Source organism: Palaemon carinicauda, chromosome 9 (genome assembly GCF_036898095.1).
Source record: "Palaemon carinicauda isolate YSFRI2023 chromosome 9, ASM3689809v2, whole genome shotgun sequence".
Lineage (NCBI taxonomy): Eukaryota > Metazoa > Arthropoda > Malacostraca > Decapoda > Palaemonidae > Palaemon > Palaemon carinicauda.
This window is the reverse complement of record NC_090733.1, coordinates 142,842,170-142,868,426: the sequence shown is the minus strand read 5'-3', so window position 1 is coordinate 142,868,426 and position 26,257 is coordinate 142,842,170. Positions and strand designations below refer to the sequence as shown.

The 26,257-nt window shown below is 32.2% G+C and overlaps 1 protein-coding gene across 2 annotated transcripts; it reads right to left on the bottom strand.

Annotated features, from left to right (window-relative positions):
• Positions 1 to 7,896: 7,896 nt before the first annotated feature.
• LOC137647213 (estradiol 17-beta-dehydrogenase 11-like) lies at positions 7,897 to 21,315 on the bottom strand. 2 transcript variants are annotated; one of them, XM_068380561.1, is made up of 7 exons: positions 21,039 to 21,315; positions 15,491 to 15,615; positions 15,132 to 15,242; positions 13,461 to 13,622; positions 9,657 to 9,742; positions 8,843 to 8,959; positions 7,897 to 8,409 (listed from the first exon to the last, which is right to left on the bottom strand). In XM_068380561.1, the coding sequence occupies exons 1-7, from the start codon at positions 21,283 to 21,285 to the stop codon at positions 8,316 to 8,318; spliced, it is 942 nt and encodes a 313-aa protein (XP_068236662.1). In that variant the 5' UTR covers positions 21,286 to 21,315; the 3' UTR covers positions 7,897 to 8,315. The 2 variants fall into 2 exon arrangements, with proteins under 2 accessions (XP_068236662.1, XP_068236661.1); XM_068380560.1 differs by lacking the exons at positions 7,897 to 8,409; positions 8,843 to 8,959; positions 9,657 to 9,742 and adding an exon at positions 12,300 to 13,255.
• Between the last annotated feature and the right edge of the window lie 4,942 nt (positions 21,316 to 26,257).

Sequence of the window (26,257 nt, the reverse complement as noted above, 5' to 3'; positions counted from 1 at the left end):
ATGTCACTGGTTTGCATTCCAGGAAACAGTTCAAGTTAAGATAAGATTATCAAAGTTAACGTCGCAATAAATTTTGTAGGCGTTCATTTCCTTGATATTTCAACGCACGTTAAGTGCACCAATATCGAGTCGTAAACTTTTATTTATGGAGATGTGGTGATTGCATCAAGAGCTTTATTAATGCAACTGGCCTAGCAGGCAATAGATCGAGATTCAATATATGTGGAAAACAGTTAGTGTATATTCAAGGCCTCAATCATTTATTAGTAACTTACATATTTTTATAATTTATTTCATGATTTCTGCAGTAGAAACTCAGGGTGCATGAAAATAGCCAAATATTCTAGACAGAAATGCTTTTTCTTCATTCCTAATGGCTATGATCAGGGGAGTTATCTAAGACTTGACTATTGTGGTTTGCAATAGATTTCAAGATTATTTCGACTCCCCACACACATAACAATTTATATATATATATATATATATATATATATATATATATATATATACACACACATATATATATTTTATATATATATATATATATATATATATATATATATATATACACATATATATTTTATATATATATATATATATATATATATATATATATATATATATATATATATATATATATATATATGTATATATATATATACACACATATATTTTATATATATATATATATATATATATATATACACATATATATTTTATATATATATATATATATATATATATATATATATATATATATATGTATGTATATGATGTATGTATGTATATTCACCCACCCAGTCTATCTAAGCTCTTCTAAGAAAAGCGGTTCTATATGATTCTATCTTAACATGAAAATAGTAAGGCCCTATCTTGTTCATTATATCAGCATATGTACTTAAACATACGTGAATACGGTAGATATTAAACTAGCAATCCCTTGTTCGAATATCTCCACTCCAATTCCCTGCATCTTGTCATACAAGTAACCCTTCACGTGCCAAGAAACGGCCCTTTTCAAACCACGCATTCTTTTGCCGCTTGTTTATTCCCGCTTTTATCGGGTGCTGCATTCAATTTCGTGTTGCTGAGATGAGGACCCACGCATTTAACCTCCTTGGACCTACGTCACTCAGTAGCTGAAACATACAAGGTTCAGAGGAGCCGCCAATGGGCCGTAAATTTTTGACGCGGAAGAAATACTTGGAGGGGTCGGGCTACCTTGCCCGAATTTGGTACGGCCTCGAAAAATATGTGAAGAAAAAAAAAAATAGTTCTTTGCATTCATGCTTTTACGAGAGCTTTTTATCGTTGTCGCTACCTTTTTTTTTTTTTTTTTTTTTTTTTTTTTTAATCTTCTAGATCCTGTCTTCACTTCCTTTCTTATCGTTACTGTTGCCATGCGGGTTGATGTCATTGTTGTTGTTGTTGTTGTTGTTTGTTATTGTTGTTGTTGTTGGTAATATTAGGTCTGTTTTGAACCTCTACAAATTCTTAGAGAGAGAGAGAGAGAGAGAGAGAGAGAGAGAGAGAGAGAGAGAGAGAGAGAGAGAGAGAGAGAGAGAGAGAGAGAGAGAGAATAAACTCAATTCTACATCTACTGTATACGAGTACAAGCTCTCTCTCTCTCTCTCTCTCTCTCTCTCTCTCTCTCTCTCTCTCTCTCTCTCTCTAGAGAGAGAGAGAGAGAATAAACTCAATTCTACATCTACTGTATACGAGTACAAGCTCTCTCTCTCTCTCTCTCTCTCTCTCTCTCTCTCTCTCTCTCTCTCTCTCTCTCTCTCCTCTCTCTCTCTCTCGAAGAAGAAGAAGAAGAAGAAGAAGAAGAATTTTTAGAGATTTAACATAGATGTGTATATATAATATATGTATATATATATATATATATATATATATATATATATATATATATATATATATATATATATATATATATATATGTATATATATGTATATATATACATATATATATATATATATATATATATATATATATATATATATATATATATATATATATATATATATATACATATATAATATAATACACCGTAGAGTATAGAAAAGAGGCCATCATACTTATGATGAGGAAACCCCCCCCCCCAAAAAAAAAAAGAAAAAGAAACAAAAATGGCTGGAAACACTTGGCTGAAGTATTTTGGGAGTAATCACAAACATCAGATCACTTTTCTAGATATTTTTAAGACATATTTCCAAAAATCTATAACATTGATGCTTCAAACTGTCAGGAATGGAAGTCTCTAATAGCAGGAACGTAATCACCTTAAGAAATTCAGTATTTCCTGAGCATTTCGAGCATTGGAGTATATTCTAAATTCAAAAGGATGAATTTTCATTCATTAGGGAAAGGGCAAGTGAAAGTTTTTCTTTTACTTAACCTTTCTTTCTCAGATGGCGAACTTTGTTGAAAACAGTCTGGAAGACTTGACAATCACAGTGTTTCTTCTGGATATGAAATTCTTTGTATTCATCTCGCTTGCTTATCCCCCCTTGCTTGAGGCTACACTCGGGCATACTATTCTATCTTGTTTCTCTTTCTCTTATTATTTTCAAGTTTTTATAGTTTATGTGAAAGGAAGATTTTTTTTTAATGTTGTTAGTGTTCTTAAACTTGTCTTGTAGTTTATTTCCTTCCTTTCTTCAGTGGGCTATTTTCCCTGTTGGAGCCCTTGGGTATATAGCATCTTGCTTTACCAAGTAGGATTGTAGCTTAGCAATAATAATAATAATAATAATAATAATAATAATAATAATAATAATAATAATAATAATAATAATAATAATAATAATAATAATAATAATAATAATGTCAGTCAAAATGATGCTTACAAAGTCACCATTGATGCTTGGGACTCTTATCTATTATGCTTACATTGTGGTTGACGTTTTTGTTTGTGCTCTGGGATCTCCACTTTCAATTCTTCTGAATTTACGTAATCGTGCGAGGATATTGTTCTCTTAACAATTTTTATATGCTACCTGCGCTTAATGAATATTAAGTTGCCCTTTCTTCATTAAACAACCCTCACAATTATTTCTGGTGCACAGTCATTTATTAGTCTTATATATCGCATTAGTGTGAAAAATATAGTTAGATAAATTACCAACATTTTTATTTTGAACGCTATTATGCCATCTTCATCTTATTAAGGCTAGGATAGCAGACATATCCGTTATTTTCTTTTTTTGCACTTGTTTTCTTTCCTTGTTGGAGCCCTTGATCTTTTAGTATCCTACTTTTCATTATAGCTCAGGTATTATAAAATTAGAGTAGTAATGATAATCAGGATTTACTGTAATTCTAGTCAGAGCACCATTTAAATAATATTTTTAAGTACCCCCATTTAATTGCAAAGTCTCCGTTTTCCTTTACAGTTTTCCTTCCCAAGAAGATTTATAGAAAATATAAATCAATGGGTAACAATAATAGACTTATGAAATTGTTTCTGCTCAGCTAACAATGATCAGTTGGTTCATATTTTTTTTTTTTCAAGGTATTGTCGTTATGTAGTTTTTAATCAACCTTGATAATTTCAAACAACGAATGTATCTTTTCGACCACGGTCAGGGGGAGAAGGAGTCTTCATACTTTGGTGAGAGGGGTTACTCCGAGAGGTACACTCGGAATCCATATTCTCCCACAAATTGTCGAAACAGCCGGTTGTAGTTGGGAATGGGGAAGGGCTGAATCTGTGTGTGCATAATTTAAATATTTAGGCGTCATTTTGATGACTCGGATACTCTTGTTATTTATAAAATCCCATCACAGAAAATTTGGGTGGCAGCTGATATATATGTGACGTTTGTTTCAAAAACCCATATATTTCTTTTTTTTTTTTTTTTTACATAACCTTGCCCAGTCCTGCTTCTTGTATTGTTAAGCTGTGTACAATATGCTCCTCCATAATGTTATTCTATTTGTTCTGTAGACTTTAATGGTAATCATGTTTATTTTACTGTATCTTTCTGTAAACTCCGTATGGTTTTCAGTGCATGTGGATGTGATATATATATATATATATATATATATATATATATATATATATATATATATATATATATATATATATATATATTGTTATGAACCGCCTTAATGGTTCAACAGGTTCTTTAAAAAAAACTAAAAGAATTGAGACTGGAATGAACCGATGGACTGCAACAGCCAAAGGGGTGGGTAAAACAGAAAACGCTTAAGTATCTTAACCTAGTTTATTTTACAAAATTTATACAAAAGTAAGTTATATACAATAATTACAATGAGTGCAGGAAATGGGAAGCACAGAGACATAAATGATCATAGCATAAAATTCAGAAAACGTTACAATATCAAAAACAGAAAACTTAAACGTTCAAGCAAATGTTAAATAAAATAAGCAATAATCAACAAACAAACAAACACAGTAAGCAGCAGCAAGGACCAATTAACAAAAGAATCTTCTCAATATTAATGAAATAATAAACACGAGCCCATACACTGGCTCTTTCAACAAATAAACATCCACAAACAATCCCTGATCCTCGAGGACGTCCATCGAACACTACGGGAACAACCACGCCAGTGTCGATACAGCAGCCACTTTGCTGCTACCGAAGAATAACTCTTCAAATCCATCTCGACCTCGAGGACTAGGTTAAGGACAAGTCACCACTAACTAGGAGATACTCCAAAGCTGAGTCTGCTGCTCTTTCTCGACTGCATCACGAGAACTGGTCCATCTGGCTTCCCAAACCTGACTGCCTAAAATCAGTCACAACGTGACAAAAGTAAACAAGGCACCTGCCTTGACCAAGAAAAAGAGAGCAATTCAAAACAAAATTGAAACTAGGTTGTTTCACAGTCAAACAACCTAACTATATATATATATATATATATATATATATATATATATATATATATATATATATATATATATATATATATATATATATATATATATTTATGTATGTTTGGTCATTCTCTACCATTTTATACCTGCATGTTTTCTTAGCTTGTCAATCCTTCGTCTTCTCTGCCTTCCCCTGCTTAGTTTGCAATCTCTAAGGACCTATTCTGTTATTCTTAGTTTCCTTCTATTATTTTTCATTCTCATCGTGTACAGTATATGTATGTATGTGCGTATGTATGTGTGTTTCTTTCTGCAAACGAGGAACATTTGCTATCTATCGTTAGCCAGTATATTTTTTATCTGAAGTCCTATAGTCAATTCTTTTTAGTGAGGCAGATTTGCACCGACTCGCAGGGGTGCCCTTTTAGCTCGGAAAAAAAATCCTGATCGCTGATTGGTTGAACGAGATAATTCTGACCAATCAGAGCGCAGGAAACTTTTCCGAGCTAACAGGGCACCGCCGTGAGTCAGTGCAAATGTGCCTCATTAAAAAAATTTAGTATAGGTAGGCTTCGGAATAAAGCTAATTTATGACTGGAAGGAAAAACAAATCAAGAAAGGACGTCTGACAATCAAGACTGGGTTCCAACTCGTAAGAACACGAACTAACCTACAAAAAAGGCTTTAGTATCATTGAAAACTGTTGATTATTGTGGCCAGTGGTGTGCTGATGGTATAAAGACCTTCGCCAATACAAAGGATATATGTATATTGTATTACAATGTGAATCACGTAAAACTTATTCTGATGATATATATAATACGTGAAATCCTGTTAAGAACAAAACAAAGATTCAGATTTTTTACAGTAGTTAGACAATTTTTTTTCTCTTTATGAACGTGATTTACAAATGGCTAATTGAAGTTTTTTTTTTTTCTCCTCAGTTGCACAAGTGATTTGATACCAACTACCCCTGCAAGACACTTCAATAATGTTTGCAAGAATCATCAAGGTAAGTTCCAGGTGCTTTTATCTTGTTGAATACCTAGTAACATTTTTATTTTAGCCATATTTTTAAAAGTCAGTTTTATTGTTTGGTCTTTTAGTAGGGAACTACTTTGTGGTTTTTAGATGTACATCGGCAAAAGTGAATTTGAGAAGCAAATTCGATTTAGACTATTTATTTAATTTGTGTGTGATTGCATAGGCTACTTTTGCCTTGTTTTAATGCATATGTATTGTATATTTTGTTGGGTTTATTCTCAATGAACATTTGGTTACACATTTTTAATTACGATGAAGATCGTAATCGGACAAGTATTGGGATAATACAGCATACGTTAGTTTAAAGGGGATCCGCCTTTGTCCCGTTATATATATATATATATATATATATATATATATATATATATATATATATATATATATATATATATATATATATATGCATATAGGTTACAGAACATAGAATACAGGATTTGATGGCGTTATTAGACATTTCACTTCATTTATAGAGTAAGCTGTAGTTATTCTGCAATATGTTGTATTAATATAGTGGAGAGAAGGTAATCATCATATAAACCTTAAATGAGAACTTCAGCTTCTCCATGCTCATGTTCCTTTGTACGTTATCGGCTTTCACATTTATAATTGTTATTGTCAGTTATGTACAGTATTTTTAATACCTGTATTAATCTACATCAATATTTTCGGGCTTTATGGTTCACCAGTTGTAAGCATATATATAATATAGGTATCTATCAATGTATCTATCAATGTATCTATCTATATATATGTACAGTATATATATATATATATATATATATGTATGTATGTATGTATATATATATGTATATATATATATATATATATATATATATATATATATATTATATATATATATATAAATAAATATATTTGACAATTTTTGACTACTTGTTATAAGTCAATATTATTCCTTCATTAATGCTTACAGTTGACGCTTTCATTCAATATGGTAATGTGTCGAGGTGGGAAGCTGCCCTCTGTCGCCTTAGCATTGGTCACACACGTTTAACTCGCGTTCTTGATGACTTTACAGGTGCCAACCATTTTGTGATGATTGCTTGGCTCCTCTGACTGTTAGACATTTACTGATTGAATGTATCAGTCTTGTAGATATCAGAGAATGATTTCTCTGTGAAGTTCTAAATGCGAGTGGAAGTTACGTCTTCATCAAAATTTTTGTAGGAGACGTTTATGATGCCAGTGGCCTTTTTAAGTTCGTATTGGAAGCTGTCCTTCTTACTGGTTTTTAAATTATTATATCAAATTTTAAATGTTTCGTTGTTAAGTTGAGTATTAATTTTTTTCATCTTCTATCCTAAGGTATAAATTGTTTATTATGCACACCCAAATCTGCATCAATGACCACTGATGTTATGATGCCAGATAGTTACCAGTCATTCATTCATGTGGTTGTGTTTATTATTCATTCAATTATTTGCTTTTTTAATTTATTTGTTTATTTATTCATTATCCGTTTTTAATAATCAGCTTGCTGCTGTAGAATATTATTCCACTTTATTTGATGTTCTTCGTTTCTGGTATGTTTTTATTAAGCAAATAAATTTCATATATATATATATATATATAAATATTTCATTCTTTCTACACCGTAAGTGTTCATTATAATATTGTTGCTAATTTGATTTCAAATCCCAGAAGGATAATTAATAATAATGATATTAATGATTCTTTATTAAGTTGTGAAATATTAATATTACACATTGCCACAGCCCTTTTGGTAATTGTAAGAGCAAGCCAGGATATTCACATATTTACAAATAGATAGAATATTTTCTTATATATATATTTTTTGAAAAGCTAAAAGCAATTACTTATTGACAAGGAGTAATAAGGGACTCCATATTATTATTATTATTATTATTATTATTATTATTATTATTATTATTATTATTATTATTATTATTATTATTAGTATTAGTATTATTATTATTATTATTATTATTATTATTTTATTATTATTATTATTACTACTACTGCTACTACTACAAGCTAGGCTATAACCATAGCTGTAAAAGCAAGATGCCAAAAGCCCAAGGACTCCAACAGGGTAAAATAGCCCAATGAGGAAGGAAACAAGGAAATAGATATACTAGAGAAGAATAAACAATCAAAGTAGAATATTTCAAGAACAGTAACAACATTAAATTAGATCCTTCACATATATATTATAGAAACTTAAAAAAAAAAGGGAAAAAAATATCCTCAAGCAAAAGAACTCTTAATACAAGAGGTGGAAGGCCATGTGGTTATGGCACCCTGAATCCAAGTCAAGTAATCATGAAGTTTGTAAAATTATTGACCATTGTCTCAATTATTTCAATAGTGTCTTCACAGATTTAGATAAAAAGTATTTAGATTTTTCATAGTTAATTTATATATCTTCAGGTTTCGAAATATTTAATACTCTTCCCACTCTCCTTGATGTCCATCCATCATGGTCGTCAATCCAGTAGTTGCGGCAACTTTGTACACGAACTTTTCGGGCAAAATACTTTTTTGAAAAGAGAAAAAAAAATAAGTTATGTTAAAAAGCTTAATAGAAAGTAAAATTTTGTGCGACATACTTGAAATAAGTCATATTAAACAGCTTCATAAAAAGTAAAATTGTGTGTGACATACTTCTAAGTCTGAAATAGAAATCTTGGATGAAAAATATTATAGAATTTGGCTTTCATTAGTATTCACCAAGTATGAAACTAGACGTTTAAATAGCATAAACTCGTATTGTAGACTTGTATATGATTTAATATCGAAATTTATCGAATTTAGAAGCTAGAATCACAAGAGGAGCAAATAAATAATTTGTCAAAATTCTACAGAAGTGAAAGAAAATGGGAATTGGGTGAGAGGGGGTACCCAAGAAAAAAATTTATTAAACTGCTCTTACTATCGTAAATAATACCCCGTATCACGGAAGAACTTACAGTTTGAAGAGTAGAAGCAGGCGCATTATTTTCGGCAACATCAAAACCGACACATTCATGAGCGTGGCGTCGACTATCTCTGATGCCACGCTCTCTTGAGTCAGCGTGGCCAGTAGTCTAAGAGAGGCCAGGTAGAATGTTTTGGTTAATAAAAGATGGAAATACAGGTTGTTTAATTTTAACATTACATACATTGGATTTTCCAGTTAAGTATTTCGTGCTGTATTTGGCTGTAATAATATTCTAATTGCCTAATGTGTGCATTAGGTGACAATACAAATACAACCGAAATAGTTTCATTGTTGATGAGATGGCAGAAAACGATTAGCTTAATCTATTTAAATTAAGCAGTGTTCTTCAGTTAAAATCCTCTAAAAAGTCAAATATAATCAAATTTACTACTTCAAAAGAACTTCTAATTGGAGATTATGATGAGAGATACTTTTTTCCATATTGTTGCTCTTAGAAGAATTACAGTATTATTATTACTAGCTAAGCTACAACCCTAGTTAGAAAAGCAAGACGCTATAAACCTAAGTGTTCCAACAGGGAAAAATAACCCAATGAGGAAATGAAATAAGGAAATAGATAAACGGTATTAGAAGTAATGAACATTTTAAAAGGAAATAAAAACACTAACAACTATAAAACAGACATTTCATATATAAACTATAAAAAGACTCGTGTCGGCCTGTTCAACATAAAATCTTTTGTTGCAAGTTTGACATTATATGAACAATTGAAGATATGGATTGATTAATTTATATTTGTCTACAAAATTCTGTAAACATAGTCACCAAGAGTGGTTACTTACCTGGTAGCAATGGCTCCATCAAACTTATCCTTGTTGACAAAAAAGGGACAGACAACGGTAGTTTTGATGCCGTCTGCGCCCTCAGCCTGTAACAATGAGAATAATAAAAAGAGTGTGTGTCAGGATCAGTGATTGATTGATTGATTGATCGATTATCAGTTATCTGTCATCCTAACATCTAAGGTCATTGACGCCGAACTTGATCTGGGAAATCTCCTCTTTTGGTATTTGTATGAAATTTGTAATAATTATGTTAACTTACATAAAAAAAGATCAGATGATGATCCTTACCTTGCAAGTTTAAGGTATGGAAATCAAAATACTGTACCACTAACTGTGTACTAAAGCCTCTTCACAAAGTAGAGACTTTTGATTAAATTCTTTCTATATTTAATTTACGTTTTGTTCATTCTCTCATGATAAGAAAACTCGCAATCAATTTTTTAGTCTTTTGTTTGTTCTTATTTCCCTCTTTCGTCTTTATCTTATATTCCTTTGATGATTCCTTTCATTTCCTGTACTTTTTGGGTTTATTTTGCATGTGATATTTAATGTTAATGGTAGTAGGTTGGCAAGGGCACCAGCCACCAGTTGCGATACTACCGATAGAGAGTTATGGGGTCCTTTGATTGGCCAGATAGTATTACATTGGATCCCTCTCTCTAGTTACGGCTCATTTTCCTTTGTCTACACACAACCGAATAGTCTGGCCCATTCTTTCCACATTCTCCTCTGTCGTCTTACTCCTGACAACACTGAGATTACGTAATAATTCTTCTTCGCTCAAGGAGTTAACTTCTGCAATGTAATTGTTCAGTGGCTACTTTTCTCTTGGTGAGGGTAGAATAGACACTTTGGCTGTGGCAAGCGGCTCTCCTAGAAGGACACTCTAAAATCAAACCATTGTTCTCTAGTCTTGGGTAATGCCATAGCCTCTGTACCATGATCTTCTACTGTCTTGGGATAGAGTTTTCTTGCTTGAGGGTACACTCGAGCACACTATTCTATTTCATTTCTCTTCCTCTTGTTATTTTGAAAATTTTATAGCCTATATAATTATAATAGATTTATTTTCATATTGTTATTATTCGTAAACTTCTCTTATAGTATATTTCCTTTCCTCATTGAGCTATTTTCCCTGTTGGAGCCTTTGGGCTCACAGCATCCTGCTTTTTCAAGAAGGGTTGTAGCTTAGCAACTAATAGAAATCATAATATCACCAAATCAGATGTGAGATAAAAACCAACCTGAAATTTTGCATAAACTCTGTTTCCAAAAAGATTTTAACCTTGCCCATAGAATACTTCATCATCATCTACTTCCACGCCTATTGACGCAAAGGGCCTTGATTAGATTTCGCCAGTCGTCTCTATCTTGAGCTTTTAATACAATACTTCTCCATTCAACAACTCTTACTTTGCACTTCATAGTCCTCAGCCATGTAGGTCTTAATCTTCCAACTCTTCTAGTGCCCTGTGGAGCCCAGCTAAATGTTTGGTGAAGTAATTTTTCTTGGGGGGTGCGAAGAGCATGCCCAAGCTATCTCCATCTATCCCTCATCATGATCTCATCCTCATATGGCACTCGAGTAGTCTCTTATAGTTTCATTTCTAATCCTGTCCTGCCATTTAACTCCCAATATCCATCTGAGGGCTTTGTTCTCAAATCTACTATATCTATTAGAGATTATTTCATAGTCATACCATGACTCATGTCCATAGAGTAACACCGATCTCACTAAACTGATATATAGTTATTTTTATATGTAATTTCAGGCGATTTGATTTCCAAATTTTACTTAATCCAGTCATTGTCTGATTTTCTTTTTTTTTAATCTTCCACTAAACTCTTAATTCTGAAGACCCTGTATTGGAAATCATAGTACCTAGATACTTGAATGATTCTACCTCATTAATCCTTTCTTCTTCCAATGATATTTTATCTTCCATTGCATACTCTGTTCTCATCTGTATTTCTTCTATTTATCTTCATCCCAACCTCATGCATTCTGGTAAGCAAGCATTGCAAATCCTGTGGTGTTCTGCTAACAAGGACAGCATCATCAGCATACTCTAGGTCTGCTAAATTCTTATCACCAATCCAGTCCAATCCTTCTCCACCATCTCCAACTGTTCTACGCATTACAAAATCCACGAGGAGGATAAACAACATAGGTGACAACATATTCCCTTGGAGTACTCCGCTGTTCTCTGTAAATTCATTTCATATGACTTCATTAACATTAACTTTTCACTTGCTATGCTCATGAACAGACTTGATCAAATTTATATATTTAAGAGGAATTCCATAATAACGCAGGACTCTCCATAAAATTGGCCGGTGCACACTATCAAAGGCTTTTTCATAGTCCACAAATGAAAATTTTGTCAGTGCAACTTTTACCTTTTCTAAATCTTGCTTGTTCATCTTTCAGTTTTTTCATCAAAATTAATTCGTAAATATTAGTTTGTTAGATTTTGCATGACCTGAAATTGCCTTAAATTCAATATCATATTATTTTCACTAAGGCTGATTAGACAGGTAGCATAATGATTTTGGCTCAGGTTATAATATTCTTATTCATATTAACGAGAATATTTAATTTTATTTTATCTTGGGTTAAAGAAACTATTTTGACATTTCTGTATTTTATTCGGCGTAATTTTAGCTCTGTATATTTACTTGACATTATGTTTTCTTAAGTCTTTTATGGCTGCTCTATTTTTTCCCATTTTCTGTTTTAGCAAGTTGAATATTCTGATCGATAATAATTGTTGTTGTTCCGATAATCTGTACAATTGAATGACGCAATCTTCCAAGTCTTCATTATATTTCTTAAGAAGTTCGACCTCATTATCCAGCTGAAAAATTTGGAAGTGTAGACCCTCGTTCTCCTGATCTAGTTGGAGCATTCGAAGGCCCATCCTCTCATTCTCTTTTTCCGTCATTTCCAACCTTTCGGTTGCTCCCTGCAACCAACGCTGTAGTCTTTCAGTTTCTTTTAAAATGTTTAATTCTTCTTCCCTGAACCTACTTTCAAGTATTCTTGTCCCTTCCCTGAGCTCTTTGATTTCCTCTTCCAATATATGATTTCTTTCTTCATATTCTTTTATAAGCCAATTGTTGGGACCTTGGCTATCTGGCTCTCTCTCAGACAGTGTTTGATTCTCCATTTTGGCTACGTACAAACTTTTCTCTAATTCTTGGATGTCAAGTTCGCGTTGTCGACCCTCTTCTTTCCACTCTGAGAACTTCTTAGAATAGTCATCACGTAAGAGACGTTTCTCCTCTGTAACCTTCATAAGGTTTCTTAGTGTTTCCTCGTGTTTTTCTTGCATGTCTTCCCTGACTTGTGCGATGGACAATGCCTCCTTGAGAGTCTTATTCTCCTCTTCAAACTCACTTTTTCGTTTTTCGGTTTCAAGTAGACGCTCTTGCAAGGCTTTTATTTCCTTAGCTTGAGTTTCCATTAAGTTCAGCCGTTCATTTTTAGTGCTCTCTAGCTTTTCCTTGAGAGTTTTCCTCTCTTCTTTCCTTGTATTCTCTTTCGTCCTAGGGTATTCATTTACATAAGGATTCTTTAGATCGTTTATGGAACTCTGGAAGGAATCATCAAAAGGAATTAAAGCATAACGCTCTCATGGAGTTATAGAAAGAGAAAATAAAATGAATAGGGAAACTTGAAAAATACAAGATAATAAAATGGTAAGACACACATCTAGTTTTGGGGTGTTTACCTATGTCAGATCCTCTGGCAATATAATTAATCCTGTCTCACTGTAAGGTTTAATCATTGTGTCTTACCTTGAGTTCCATGCGAAGAGCTTCGTCGAATCCAACAGCAGCAAATTTGGATGAACAATAATCGACCATTTTGTTATATCCTATCCAGCCAGCCATTGAGGCTATAGTCACGATGTGTCCTTTATTAGACAGCTTCATATCCCCAAGAAAGGCCTTAACTGTCTGGGTGGGAAAAGTATATTAGGTCAAGAAATCTAGAACATGTTATATGGGCTTGAATGTAAATCTGTAATATAGAATAGATCTGTAATAGGTAGAGACTGTTAGTAAGATGTTAGGATACTACTATGCATTTCTTGGCCGTGTCCAATTGATTTTCGCTAATAAAATCCTACCAAAACATCGGATATGGGTCACATGTTGGAAATAGGTATTTGAAGCCCCAGCCTAATTTGCAAAAATATGCAATAATGTCTAATGTGAAAAATAAAAGCACTTACCAGAGTAAATCTAAGAAATTGAAAGTGTAACTTAGCTAAATTTAGACACACCCAGAGAGAGGCTAGTTGTGACGTGAACTATGACATCAGACGTAATACCCAGTAAACTTTCCATTCACAATAGTAAACATGCCGATAACAGGCGGAGGACAGCAGACCAGTCTGGACTGGAGTGTATAGTAACTATGTCATACTACAGTAGAGTATCAATCAGTGGGAGGGCCTTCAGTAATGACGTCTACATAGTCTCTCTCTGGGTGCGTCTCAATTTAGCTAAGTTACCCTTTCAATTTCTTAGGTTTACTCTGGTAAGTGCCTTTATTATTCACATTAGACATTACTGCATCTTTTTGCCAATTAGGCTGTGGCTTCAAATACCTATTTCCAAAATGTGACCCATATCCGATGTTTTGGTAGGATTTTATCAACGAAAATCAATTGGACACGGCCCTGAAATGCATAGTAGGTGTTGTACCAGTAGTTCTTTAGTTTCCTAATTGAAAGGTGTGTATAGTTTTGAACTGGCATTGTTGTTTTATTACTTTCTAATTCATGATAAAGATAATAAAATGATTTTTATAAAGGTGGATGTTGCCATTAAACTTTGGAGTAGGTCGACTCCCTTTTATTTGCTTCATTGAAGTTTAGTCGCTTCTTATTAGTGTAATCATTATCCAATGTCCTGAAGATGCTCCTGGAACCAACACTAATTTTCCGACCCTATTTACAGTATTTCTAATGCGAAATAATGAACTAAAGAAATTGTCTGGTGCGAATCATTTGCGATTCTTACTAAGATCAATTATCTGCAATGTTAAGAAGTGTCACCCAATACCAGCTAAATAACTAGAAAACAGACAATTGGTAGCAAATCAAGTAAGGTAAAAGAAGAGATGAAAGTTTAGAGAATAGAAGGAACTATAGCTGTGGAAAAATAATTAAGAGGTTGGAAATATATACTTCAATATGTATGAACAAAAGACAATTATAGAGTAATAGAAATTAGACCAACGAGATTGGATAGTCGGAGCATGAGAAAATTAGTAAAAGAAATTATTGTAAATACCACTTGAAAAGCAAATAAGGCTATGTTGCGAGTATAATCAGAAACTAAACAGCAAAGCAAGTTATTGTCTGAAAATTATGAAGGGAAATTCTGAGTAAAATATAGATAATACAAGCACGTGAAAATATAAGTTTTCGAAACTATAAGTTAACTTTTTATGCTTACCCAGAAGTGACTAAGTGCATTGATCTCGAACGTCTGAATTATATCATCGTCGAGGCTGTTCATCAGTGAACTGCTTGTCACTATAGCTGCATTATTAACCAGAATATCCACCTGAAAATTAAATTTGAAAATGGATGTACATTAAAATCAAACAGTGATGATCTTGAAATATGCACTAGTGAAAGTCTAAAACCTTCTCATATTGTGATCCATCTTTCAATTAAGTTCTATAATTAAGCCAGACAGAAGCTTTTCGATATACCTTAATTACTAAATAATTCTCTTGAGAAATAACGTATATTCACACTTCATTTGACTCGAAGATATCTTAATATTCAACATAACAGTAAACTTCTTACCTTCCCAAATTCTTGCTTAACTTTCGCGGCGGTTGCGTAGATGTCTTTTGGGTTGGAGAGATCAACAGTGTATGGCCGGCAGATGGAGCCCTTCTCAGCTACCATCTGGGCTGTTCTTTTATTAGCTTCAGGGGGAAAAACGGAGTTTAACTTGAAAATTACCTTCGCTTATCTTAGTACGTTGCGGTGACGGTAGTATTTTACTACTTCCCGCTTCAGGTCACCTTAGGTGAAATTCTCCACTAAATATAGGCAAATGAAAAAATTCTATCATTATGATCTAATGATTCTTATTTCACTGACTGCATTCAGTATGTATTTGAGAATATTCCATTTTTCATCTTCAAGGCAACAGATATGCCAAGTAAATTAATTTTTGGTTCATTTTTCACAAAGTAAATATAATACAGTACAGTTGCAGACACTGTTTCAAGACTCAACAGTCCACATATTTGGTTTCAGGAAGTTCAAGGGTTTATACGACAATACTGGATTGTAGTTTGAGTCTGCCGAATCTTCTTTGGGTGCTATAAAGTTGTGGACAGAGCTGGCAATGTTCTCTTCTCTTGATTGGCTGTGATGCATTCTTGATTGTTGGTTGGGCCCAGTCGAGCTGTCTAGTTGCTCAGGTGCCAGGATGATAAACAAGGACTGCTCAGTGTTGGGATCAAGGTCCTGGTATCATACCAATCGAGTCATAAGCTGATTGGCCACGACGCTCTGTTTGCCAGGGTAGCATCTCCAAGCTCAGCTACATCTTCGTGTCCGATCCGTGTTTTTCTTTAGAATATGGCCAATGTAAAGCCGTATAGTAGTTGACAGGAAAAATTTCTCTTGTTTGATGTTGAAAGTGGGTTTCTCCTGCTGGAACAGGACAGCTTCCAAGATACATAGACATCTGCTATCTGGAAAATTGGTGATGATGGTGTTTTCTAGGTGCCCTGTGATAAAGTTCTGGTCGTGGACTTTCAAGATGTGTTACTTAATAGCCCCGACTAGAAGGAACAGGATAATCGCTTAGACATATGCATAGTACTGTTGTCATACGAATTTGGATTATTCAGCAAAACCATGGCAACTTGGTCTAGTTTTTTATGGTTGGCCTCCCTGATGATGAGCGTTGATCCTCGAAACTTTCTTTATAATTGTACTGTATTATTTCGACTGTATTTTGTAGAAAAATCTGAAAAGAATTTGTTTGACATCTCTCACTGAAGATGAACAAGGAGATATTCTTAGTTACTTGCTGAAAGCTTTGTAAATGAAGGAATAATCATTAGAATCATTGAAAAAACGTCATGTAAATTATTATTATTATTATTATTATTATTATTATTATTATTATTATTATTATTACCACCACCGCCAACGAAGTTGGGAGGAGATTATGTTTTTGCACCTGTTTGTCTGTTTGTCTGTATGCGAACAACTTCCTGGCCACAATTTGACTCGTAAAGTGATGAAAATTTTAGGTATTAATTATGTTAAGACGTGGGAGCGATTCAATTTTAAAAGTACTAGGTTAAAGGTCAAGGTCGAACAAAAGGTTGACCGAATTAACCCTAACCTTAACCCCGAGTTCGCACATGGTTGTTACACACACTTTAAATACTCCTACGGACTAAATTGATTCTGGGAAAGGCAAGCTGGTTTTGAGTTTTAACCTGCCGTTGCGGAGGTCTTTCTAATTATTATTATTATTATTATTATTATTATACTTTAAATCATATGCGTATCCTCAATATGATGAAAAATCTATATATTTTAATAGTTTGATTTCAATTAGAACTTAATTTTTGAAGAAGATTGTTAACTATCCGGATGCTTTTAAAAACTAACACGTCAATAACATTTTGCGTTATACCTTGTTTTTAAATTCAGTCTGTTTAATCAACATCCACTTCTTATAGATAAAGATAAGTTGTTAACACAGAGTGACCCTTTTGAACTATGGGAATATGGTTAATAAGGGATATTTATCCTTGTTCAAAGCTTACTAATTATGTTTAGGAATTAAGTTAACAGTAGCTTAAGCTTTTCAGTCAAAACATGAGTCTGGTCGTTCTTTTCTAGAAACACACTATCCCTGTATCATACAAATATCTCATATATATATATATATATATATATATATATATATATATGTGTGTGTATATATATATATATTGTATATTATATCATGTATATATATTATATGTATATATAAATCATATATATATATATATATTATGTATATATAAATCATATATATATATATATATATATATATATATATATATATATATATGTGTGTGTGTGTATTTATATAATATATGTATTATAGTATTATTATGTATATATATGCATATATATACATATATGTAATATATGTATTAGTATATATATATATATATATATATATATATTTTATGTAATATATGTATTATAATATATGTATATATATATATTATATGTATGTATATTATACATATATATATATATATATATATATATATTATATGTATGTATATATATACATGTATATATATGTATATTTATTGTATAAATATATGTACATATATATTATATATATGTATATAAATAATATATAAATATATACGCACATATATATATATATATAATATATTTATGTATGTATATATATTATATGTGTATATATATTATATGTATATATGTATAAATATTATATGTATATATATGTATATATAAATTATATATGTATTTGTACATGTATATATATGTATATATGTAAATTATATATGTATAAATATATGTATTTATATATGTATTTATATATGTATATGTATATATATATATGTATATATATATGTATATATATATATATATATATATATATATATATATATATATATATATATACAGTATATTGTAAGCAATTCTCCTGAAATACTTTCTTCGTGTACATCAGAATTTTGTACAACAATGCACAATATCATTAGGGGTTGTAGAATTAGAATTTACCTATTAGGTGTTGAATGTAAATACTCAAAGACCTGCCTGCTAAGCAAATGAAATTCATCAGATTTAAAATTGAAATACTGTGTAATAATGAAGATTCGTTTACTGTCTTTTTTATTGTCTAGACGGGGGAAGAAGGGTATTACAGAGAACCCAAAAGAAGAATTTTTAAAAAACTATAATTTTAATCGGGAATTCTCCGTATAAATATACTGTTCTCAGCCGTATTTCAGCAAAATACAGGCGACCGTAATTTTTACCCTGCTTTGCCATTATCTGTTACAGGTTGGTGACCGTAATATCACTCCTTAACGTCAGTATATCCGTTTTTAAAACGATAAATGCCTGGCACCATTTATTTCAGGATTTTTACCATTATTATTATTATTGTTATTATTATTATTATTATTGTTATTATTATTATTTTTATTATTATTAATAATATTATTATTATTATTAATAATATTATTATTATTATTAATAATAATGATAATATTATTATTATTATTATTATTATTATTATTATTATTATTAATACGGAAAATTTTTAACTGAAGGATAATTGGATATGTCAGGTAAAACTATGTCAGCCCTCGTTATCAGGAACACAATTCTTAGATCAAGGATCCATTGGTTACACAACAGTATCATAGTAACTAGTTCTGCCGTTATCATAACTTATCACCATTTGGAACTATCTTATCTGTTTGAGGCTCGAGGTGAGGATGGCAGATTCATCCTTGCCAACATTCTTGGACATGACGTGTCTTACTATGCTAGCGGTATTTTTAATTTTACTTAAGTAGCAGGTCTTCTGGAAGCTATTTAAATTTTTTATTCTTTATTTATATTAAATGATATCGGCGTCAATAACCTTATATGTGTAAGGATGCCAGAAACCTCAAAACAATCAATCTATTAATCTTATCGTAATAAAGAACAGACTGTAATGCCATGTGATAAAAATGATGATTATTATTGTTTATCTAAAACCGGTGTTGCTATTGTTTTTTTTATTAAACAGTAATACTTTCTCATGTAGCAATCTTACCAGATTGTAATTAAAATCTTTCCTATGAAAGTACTTAATCTAGAAAATTGTTTAATTGAAACACATTGTCAGAATATGAAATAAACATATCATGAATCAATTTATATATTAAATAATATGTAAAGAATAAAGTAACAACTATTAGTGACGTTGGAGTAGAAGAAATAACTTTATTTTTATTTATCAAATAAGATGTCAAGATTAGAATCGGAACTAGCATGTTGTAAGTTATTTTATTAATTTTCTAGAAAAAAACTTTTATAAGAAACTTTGATGATGAACACGGCGATATGCCGTTGTTTTCGGGTTATACACAGTTTGTAATTATTCTGCATTATGAGGATAGATTTAATCTGAACCTCGTTTATACATAACTTCGTTAATTCAATTAGTTTGATTTTATCATTGGTATACATAAGTAATCAATTATTGTTATTATGATAATCACAATAGAATTAGCTTGATTTTATCATCGGTATATATAAGTAATCAATTATTCTTATTGTGATAATCACAACAGAATTCGCCCAATTTTATCACCGGTATACATAAGTAATCAATTATTCTTATTGTGATAATCACAATAGAATTCGCCCAATTTTATCACCGGTATACATAAGTAATCAATTATTCTTATTGTGATAATCACAATAGAATTCGCTTGATTTTATCATCGGTATGTATAAGTAATCAATTATTCTTATTGTGATAATCACAATAGAATTCGCTTGATTTTATCATCGGTATATATAAGTAATCTATTATTCTTATTGTGATAATAACAATACTATTCGCTTGCTTTTATCATCTCTACATAGAAATAATCAATTATTCTTATAGTGATAATAACAATACAATTCGCTTGCGTTTATCATCTGTACATAGAAATAATCAATTATTCTTATTGTGATAATCACAATACAATTCGCTTGCTTTTATCATCTGTACATAGAAATAATCAATTATTCTTATTGTGATAATCACAATACAATTCGCTTGCTTTTATCATCTGTACATAGAAATAATCAATTATTCTTATTGTGATAATAACAATACAATTCGCTTGCGTTTATCATCTGTACATAGAAATAATCAATTATTCTTATTGTGATAATAACAATACAATTCGCTTGCTTTTATCATCTGTACATAGAAATAATCAATTATTCTTATTGTGATAATAACAATACAATTCGCTTGCGTTTATCATCTGTACATAGAAATAATCAATTATTCTTATTGTGATAATCACAATACAATTCGCTTGCTTTTATCATCGGCATACATAAGTAATCAATTATTATTATAATTATTATTATTATTATTATTATTATTATTATTATTACTAGCCAAGCTACAACCCTAGTTGAAAAAGCAAGATGCTATAAGCCCAGGGGCTTCAACAGGGAAAAATAGCCCAGTGAGGAAAAGAAATAAAGAAATAAATAAACGAGGAGAACAAATTAACAATAAATCATTATCATTTAAAGAGTCCAATATTAAATCCTTCTCCCTCACCTTCTTCGTCGATGTCCCACGTGACGATCTTAGCCCCTTTCTCTGCAAACTTGAGGCACAAGAGACGTCCAATACCCGAGCCCCCTCCTGTGATCAGGACGATCTCATCCTTGACATCCTTCCTCTGGTAATCTCGAGGTAAGAAGAATCTCACGGTGGACTCTGCAATGCAGAAGAGGCCGTAGATGCACATCCACCACAGACGCAAAATGGAGAGAATTATTTCCTTCCAGTCGATGGGGTCCATCGTGGAAATGGTGATGCCAGCTCTGAACTAGTCCTGGAAGATATATGTCGAAGTCAGGCAACATTGTTTAACACCTCCGGGAGATTTTACTTCATATTCATTATATAAATGTGTGATATTCAAAACATTTGTCATCTATTCCCCGGCCACAAACCTGTGTTTCAGTAAGATTGTACTGTTTAAAGGTTTAAATGGCTCTCATGAATGGCAGAGGCAAGGGACAGTGACATTGCCCTATTAAGCAGGACAATGCCCTAGAGACTGACCATATATACATATGATCAGCGCCCTACCCCCCTCTCCACCCAAGCTAGGACCAATGGCTACTGATGACTCAGCAGGTAAACCTACAGGCTTCCCCAAAGCCCCCATCCTTGCTCACAAAGATGGTGAGGTTGCAGCGACTAAAGAAACTAACGAGTTTGAGCGGGACTCTAACCCGAGTCTGGTGATTACCAGTCACGGACGTTACTACATCGGCCACCACAACCGTGGTAAGATAGAAGCAAACTATCTGATAGCTGAAAGAATTCACCTTTGATGTACGTTTTTTTATTCGCCAATTTTTTTTCATAATGTTTCGTTATGACTTCTCGAAAATTAGTACATAAAAGTTGCAAAAACAAATCTTGAATAAAATTATATATGACATATTTTTGTTAATATGGACTTGATTTTCGGGTTATGTAATAAAACTAACAATTTTAAGAAAATGGTAAAGCTATTGCCAGATAAACTAAAAAAATTATAACATACTGCGTAGATGTGTTCTCTCCTTTCCCCTTGATCTACTTGACCTTCGCCCTGCCCTGGGTCGGAACACTTGTTCAGAAAGTAAACATTTGATACAGTTGGCTTCATTAATTCCGGTACACTTCTTGTAAAGCTTAGGAGACGTCTGTCAACCGGAATTAATGAAGCAAACTGTACATATTATACAGTAGATATTTTTCTTGCCACTATGATCGCCAGATAAACTGGAAAAATGGCTACCTCACAGTGCAAAAATAAGTAATTTCACTCATTTTCTGTAAATTTTCAAATGTAAATTACCTCTTGTATTACGCTTAGAATTGGTTAACTGTAATTTATTGAAGTTTAAGTACTTAACTCTGGATTAGACTTCTAAGAATGTTCTGCTACAAAACATTAGCACCGATAAGGAACGTGTACCCACATTTAGGGTCTCTTAGCTGGCTCCTCTTAAATCCCAACGGTATCAGTAACCCTGGTATTTGTGACGTCAGGTAACTTGCAAGCAATAAAACAATCTTTTATTATTATTATTATTATTATTATTATCATCAATTGCTAGGCTACTAGGATACTATAAGCCCGGGGGCTCCAACAGGGAGAAAAGCCCAGCGAGGAAAGGAAATAAGGAAATGAATTATATAGGCTATAAATTGAAGTGAATAACAATATAAAATATCTTAAGATCAGCAACAACGCTAATGTATATATGTATATTTATATATATATATATATGTATATTTATATATATATATATATATATATATATATATATATATGTATATATACTGTATATATATATATATATATATATATATATATATATATATATATATACATACATACAGTATATGTATATATATATATATATATATATATATATATATTTTATATATATATATATATATATATATATATATATATATATATAAACAATGAAGAGAGAAAAGTGTGTCAGGGTGTACCCTCAAGCAAGAGAACTATAACCCAAGACAGTGGAAGACCATGGTACAAAGGCTATGGCACTACCCAAGAGTAGAGAACAATGATTTGATTTTGGAGTGTCCTTCTTCTAGAAGAGTTGATGACCATATCTAAAGTGTCTCTTCTACTCTACCAAGAGGAAAGTTATATGTATATATATATATATATATATATATATATATATATATATATATATATATATATTATATATATGTATGTATATGTATATGTATATATGTGTATATATATGTATATGTATATGTATATATATGCATATATATATATATATATGTGTGTGTGTGTGTATATGTATATATATGCATATATATATATATATATATATATATATATATATATATATATGTATACAATGTATATATATATATATATTATATATATATGTATATATGTATATAATGTATATATATACATATTATATATATATACTGTATATATATATATATATATATATATATATATATATATATATATATATATATATATATATATATATATGCTTGCTGATATTGATATGAATAAGGTTTGCGGGTTTTAATCACAAATATTTAAAATTGAAAATTATTTTTAGTTCTTTGAATTGATAGACGGAAAATAGTGCAATTTTATGATATTTTTGTTCACCCCAAAATTAAAGTTATTTAAAATAAATGAGGCATTCGTTGAACCCCTTCCTCTAAACAGACCATAGAAGGTTGTCTTGAGATTTTTTAATATGGAAGTTTATTTAGTTAAACATAAGCTTTTATCACTGAGTTCGAATGTTATATCGCACGGTTAGCTACACATGAAATGTCACCACACTAGTATCGAGAGGTAAAATTGACTCGGAGCCAGTCTAGGGTCCCAGCCAAGCCGAGACAGCCAGACTATGACTGGGAACCCTCATGGATGCTCAGCTGTGCGTGACCAACAGCTAATCCCCGAGAGGGTAAAATGTGAAGCACCCAGGCAGTTTTCATATCTGGTTTATGGTGTAGTATTATGTTCTGAACGCCTGCTCACGGTGTGAGACCCTGCATAAGCTCTGAACGCCTTCTTAAGGTCTATAAGTGACGCCTGTTCATAGTTTAAAAGTCCACTTGACGTCTAAAAGTGATGCCTGCTCAGTGTCTAAAAGCAATGCCTGCTGACAGTTTAAACGCCCGCTTTACGTCTAGAAGTGAGTCCTGCTCATAATTTAAACACCCGCTCAACGTCTAAAAGCGAGGCCTGCTCAAAGTTTTAATGCCTGCTCAAGATCTATAAGCGAGGCCTTCTCACAATTTAAAAACCTGCTCATCGTCTAAAAGGCGAGGTCTGCTCACAGTTTGAACGCCCGGTTAAGATCTAAAAGTGACGCCTGCTCACAGTTTAAATGCCCGCTCAACGTCTAATAGCGAAGTCTGTTCTCAGTGTAAACACCCACTCAACATCTAAAAGCGAGGCCTTCTTACAGTCTAAACACCCATTTAAGTTCTATAAGAGACACCGCCTCAGGGTGAATGTCATTGTCCACTGAAGGCTTAAACAATTACCCAATATCTTCCTGAACGTCTGCTTAGGATCTTCAACTTTATCCGATTTGACAGTTCCTCTGCATTTTACCAGAATCAGGCTGCAAGTAGGTTTGCCAAATATTTTTTTTCCTTTATTGTAAAGCTGATGGCCTATTAAAACAGGGTAGCTATCTTTATTCTATTCTCTCCGAAGCTTGAAATATTACGAAACTCATTTAGATATTCAGGGTCAAGTTTGTTTATACTAGGATTTGAGAAAGGCTATGATTATTGGGAGACTGTTTGTTATCAAAGGATGATGTGAATGTATACAGATATAAAAATTATATTAGTTGTAACTTGGAATGTGTATCTGATAATCTTTTCTAAACTTATTTCTAATGTCCATCCTGTGCACTTTAGTTACGATATATAAACAAGAGCGCCCAAGGTCGTATGATAGACAGCAATTGTTATGCAACAGAGGAATAAACTTTTCGCTTCACAGTAAAGACATTTAAAACTTGATTTACCTTCTGAGGAATGTTCAGCCTTTTCCAACAGCCTCCAATTTAGAATAAGCTTCGATATAGAAATATCAAACTACACAAACGGATGTTATGCAATGACGAATATCGTTACTTTGGAAATTTAATTCATAAGATTGGTGTTATCAACAACATGAAACCACTTTTGCTCTCGCAAGTTGTATCCAATTGCCATTAACGCAAAGACAACCTTAAATAATTAAATTTCGTTATTGATGGCGTTTAACTAACCTGAAAAGGGAGAGGTCAAAGTTTTGATGAAGTGACCACCTTGATTAGTAATGGGATACTAATCTCGGTTTCTTTTCTTATCGATTTCTCTTTCTCTTTTACTCCCAACTCGATCAAAGGTCAAGATAAAATTCAGTTATCTAAAACCTAGAGATTTAGTACCAACGCTAGAAATTCAAGATTATTATTATTATTATTATTATTATTATTATTATTATTATTATTATTATTATTATTATTATTATAAGATTCAATTAAAACCGTGTTCTTTAATGAGAAGTCAGCACTTGAACCAGGTAAAGGGAACGTTGAATTGCTAGGCAGGGAAGTACCAGCGTTAATAGGATGAAAAGTAAAACATAGAAAGCAATGCAATTACGTACACTCTCTCTCTCTCTCTCTCTCTCTCTCTCTCTCTCTCTCTCTCTCTCTCTCCCTCTCTCTCTCTCTCTCTCTCTCTCTCTCTGTTTCTATATAAATTGGTATATTTCCAAAATTGCATCCGAAATTATTACAACTCTTGTTCCAGACCACCACTGAGGTAAAATTCAAGACCTTTTCTGTAGAAAGGTTCCTCCATCCTAAATGTGGCATATGACCAGCTGTTCTTCCCCGTTCATATGACAGACGTTGTCGCTACGCACATACTTGCAATGGCCTGTTCCTCTGCTTCAAGCTCCCCTTATGGTTACCTTCATAGCTAAGATAAGGCAGTTATCTGCAAGCGAACTTGTACTAATTGGAAAAGAATGGAAATAGAGAGAGGGAAATAATTTCTGAAATAGACTAACTTGTATAGAAACAGAGCGAAAGAAAGGCCAAAAGATAGAGTAAGAGGGTTGGTTGGAGAGTGGGGCGGTGCTCTGTGGTGACGTGGCATGAGTGGGGAATCCGTTTAAAACCAGGTGCTGTCTTCTATCGACCCTTTCTCGCTGCGTTATGTATAGTGGCCAAATGGGC